The 3,064-nt window shown below is 60.8% G+C and overlaps 1 protein-coding gene across 1 annotated transcript in view; it reads left to right on the top strand.

Annotated features, from left to right (window-relative positions):
* The window catches only part of TAP2 (transporter 2, ATP-binding cassette, sub-family B (MDR/TAP)), a gene marked incomplete at its 3' end in the record, with an annotated part of 8,800 nt that extends 6,073 nt beyond the window's left edge, over positions 1-2,727 (top strand). The window contains 7 exon segments of the mRNA XM_010003761.1: positions 286-483; positions 564-692; positions 1,532-1,720; positions 1,836-2,009; positions 2,093-2,252; positions 2,325-2,461; positions 2,546-2,727. Of these exon segments, the coding sequence (XP_010002063.1) occupies positions 286-483; positions 564-692; positions 1,532-1,720; positions 1,836-2,009; positions 2,093-2,252; positions 2,325-2,461; positions 2,546-2,727 (1,169 nt within the window).
* Between the last annotated feature and the right edge of the window lie 337 nt (positions 2,728-3,064).

The following is a 3,064-nucleotide window of genomic DNA, read 5'->3' as shown; positions in this document are numbered from 1 at the left end:
AGGGACAGGGAGACTGGACAGAATGGGGAGGATGGGATCGTGGAGACAGGATCACGGCAGGATGAGGAGGACTGGAATTGGGACAAAGATAACAGGATGGGACAGTGGGGATGGGACTATGGGATGGGGACTAGGAGGATGGGATGGTAGGATGGGGATGGAGGGGAGGGGGTCAGTGGTGGCAGGATGGGGTAGGTGGGGATGGGGACAGCGGGGTGGGCACCCTAGGGTGGGGGGATCAGGTTGGTGGGGACATCCCGTGGGCACTGAGTCTGTCCCCCCCAGGTGCTGCAGCGAGCGGAGCTGGACGCCAGGGCCAGGACAGCAGAGGTGGTGCAGGAGGCCGTGTCCTCCATCGAGACGGTCAGGACCTTCGCGGGGGAGGAGGAGGAGGAGCGTCGCCATGGCCGGGCTGTGGACGAGATGCTGGGGCTGAGGGATCGGATGAGCGTGGAGAGGGCTCTCTTGACTCTCTTCAAGCGGGTGAGACAGGTGCAGGAGGGACCCCCGGGCATCCAGGCACACCTGTTCCCCCACCCACTGACCCCCTTCCCACCCCACAGGCGCTGCAGTTGGCCATGCAGGTGCTGGTGCTCTACCATGGGCACCAGCAGCTCCGTGAGGGGACCATCACCACTGGCAGCCTTGTCACCTTCCTCCTCTACCAGGAGAAAGTTGGCCGCAGTGTGGAGGTGAGACCTCATGACCCGTGTGTGCCCCCCCACTGTGTCTGTCTGTCCCTGTCCTCGTGCAAAAGGGACAACTGGCCACCAAATGCCACCAAATGAACACTTCTACACTGCCAAATGGGACAACGGGCTACAGACCAGGAGCAACACTTGCACCAGGGACAGACCCTCAAGTAGCAACAGCTCCATCCTCAGGGCTCCAATGGCCGTGAGAGAACTGGGTGTGTTCAGGGGGGTTCAGGTGTGTGTGCGTGACACCATTTGTGACGTGAAAAATTAACAGCGAGATGAAGCAAAGGTGAGATGTTTTCTAAAAGTGATGTCGAATGCAATTGGAAAACACACCAAAACACAGTTTTAAGAAGTGATACTAAACAAACACAACTGTAAAACATCCAAAAATATTTTCCAAAAGTAGCATTAAACAAACGCACTTCAAAGCCATCAAACCCAGGTTTTAAAAGTTATATTCAGGTTTGTGACCTGAAATGAGTTGTTTGGGATCCATTTGACTGAGTCACCTTTATCTCTTTGTTAATTCCTTGTTTCTCACATTTTGTTGAACCATCTTTATCTCATTGTTCATTTCCCATTTCTCGTATTTGGCCGAGTCACCATTATTGTTAATTTTCCATGTCCCAAATGGTGTCACTCACACCCTTGACCTCCTCTCTAGAGACCTGGTTCCCTGGCTGCTCCCTGTGAGTCTGCTCCCAGTGCTCCCCACCGATCAGTGGCCACTTGTCCCAGTGGTGAACTGGCAGTGTCGAAGTGTCCGATGTGTTGGCGGTGGCCAGTTGTCCCACACCCCTCCCTGGTGCCATCTCCTCTGTCCCACGCAGTCGCTGGTATTTGGCCACGGGGACCTGCTGAGCAAGGTGGCAGCTGGCCGCAAGATCTTCGACTACCTGGAGCTGAAACCCAGCGGGATCACAGGGGGCACCCAGGAACCTGCCACCCTGCGGGGCGAAGTCGCCTTCCGCCGTGTCTCCTTTACCTACCCCACACGCCCCCAGCACCTCGTCCTGAAGGTAGAGCCTGGGGAGGGAACTTCAGTGGGTCCCCAAGAAGGAGGTGGGGCTGTTCCCTGAGCACCCACCACTACATCCTGCCCCTGCCCCTGCCCCCAAACCCACCATCCCCCAGGAGGTCTCGTTTGAGCTGCCCCCCGGCAAGGTGACGGCGTTGGCGGGACTCAACGGCAGCGGGAAGAGCACCTGCGTGGGGCTGCTGGGGCGGCTGCACGAGCCGGTGCGCGGGGAGGTGCTGCTGGATGGGGTCCCACTGCACGCCTATGAGCACCACTACCTGCACCGCCAGGTGAGGGCAGCAGCAGCTGAGAGGAGGGGTGGCACCACCGGGCTACATGGGGCCCAGTCTCAGCCTGTGCCTGGGGGTGGCAGGTGGTGTTGGTGGGGCAAGAGCCGGTGCTTTTCTCGGGCACCATCTGGGACAACATCACCTTCGGGCTGGAGGGCTGCAGGGAGGAGGAGGTGAGGGCGGCTGCTGCTGCTGCCGGTGCCCTGGACTTCATCCTAGCGCTGGAGCAGGGCTTTCACACCGGTGAGTGCCGGGGGGGGCTGGAAGGGAGGGCACCCAGGCATCAGGGGCTCACTCACCACCCCCGTCCTGCAGATGTGGGGGAGAAAGGGGGGAAGCTCTCGGCCGGGGAGAAGCAGCGCGTCGCCATTGCCCGGGCCCTGGTGCGGCGACCCACTGTCCTCATCCTGGACGAAGCCACCAACGCCCTGGACGGGGAGGTCAAGGCAGTGGTGAGTGGCAGAAGGGGCCGTGGTGGGATGGGAGGGGTCCCATCCCCCGTGGCAGGTTCTGATGGGTGCCGGCATCTCCTGCAGCTGCAGGAGTGGGTGCGGAGCGGGAGGGTCCGGACGGTGCTGCTCATCACCCACTGCCCACGGATGCTGGAGGTGGCTGATCATGTTGTGGTGCTGGAACAAGGCACTGTGGCAGAGATGGGGATCCCTGCAGAGCTGCGGGGCCGCCGTGGGGCCTACAGACGCCTGCTGCAGCACCAGGGGTGGCCAGGGGCCTCCGGGAGGGGCTCCCCCCCCCCCCAGCCACTGTGGATGGGCAGGAGGAGGGGGCTGCTCCCACCAGGACGGATGTTTGTACAAAATAAAGAGCAGAATCACTTTGGAGAAGAGGTGGGTGGAGAGTGGGGGCAGGGGGAGCCACCCAACCCACCTGCTGGGTCTCGGATTATCACCTAGGGATGTGACAGCTGCCATCCTTGACACTCAGAGGTGAGCAGGTCCCACTGGTCACTGGACTCTCTCCAGGTAGGACCCGGGAGTCTTGGCTGGTCCCTGTTGCCTGGGTCCCTGGTCCCTGTGTGCCCCTGGATTCCCACTCCC

The sequence above is a fragment of the Chaetura pelagica genome, unplaced genomic scaffold (genome assembly GCF_000747805.2).
Source record: "Chaetura pelagica isolate M959 unplaced genomic scaffold, ChaPel_1.0 scaffold561, whole genome shotgun sequence".
Lineage (NCBI taxonomy): Eukaryota > Metazoa > Chordata > Aves > Apodiformes > Apodidae > Chaetura > Chaetura pelagica.
This window is presented reverse-complemented; position numbering and strand designations above follow the sequence as displayed.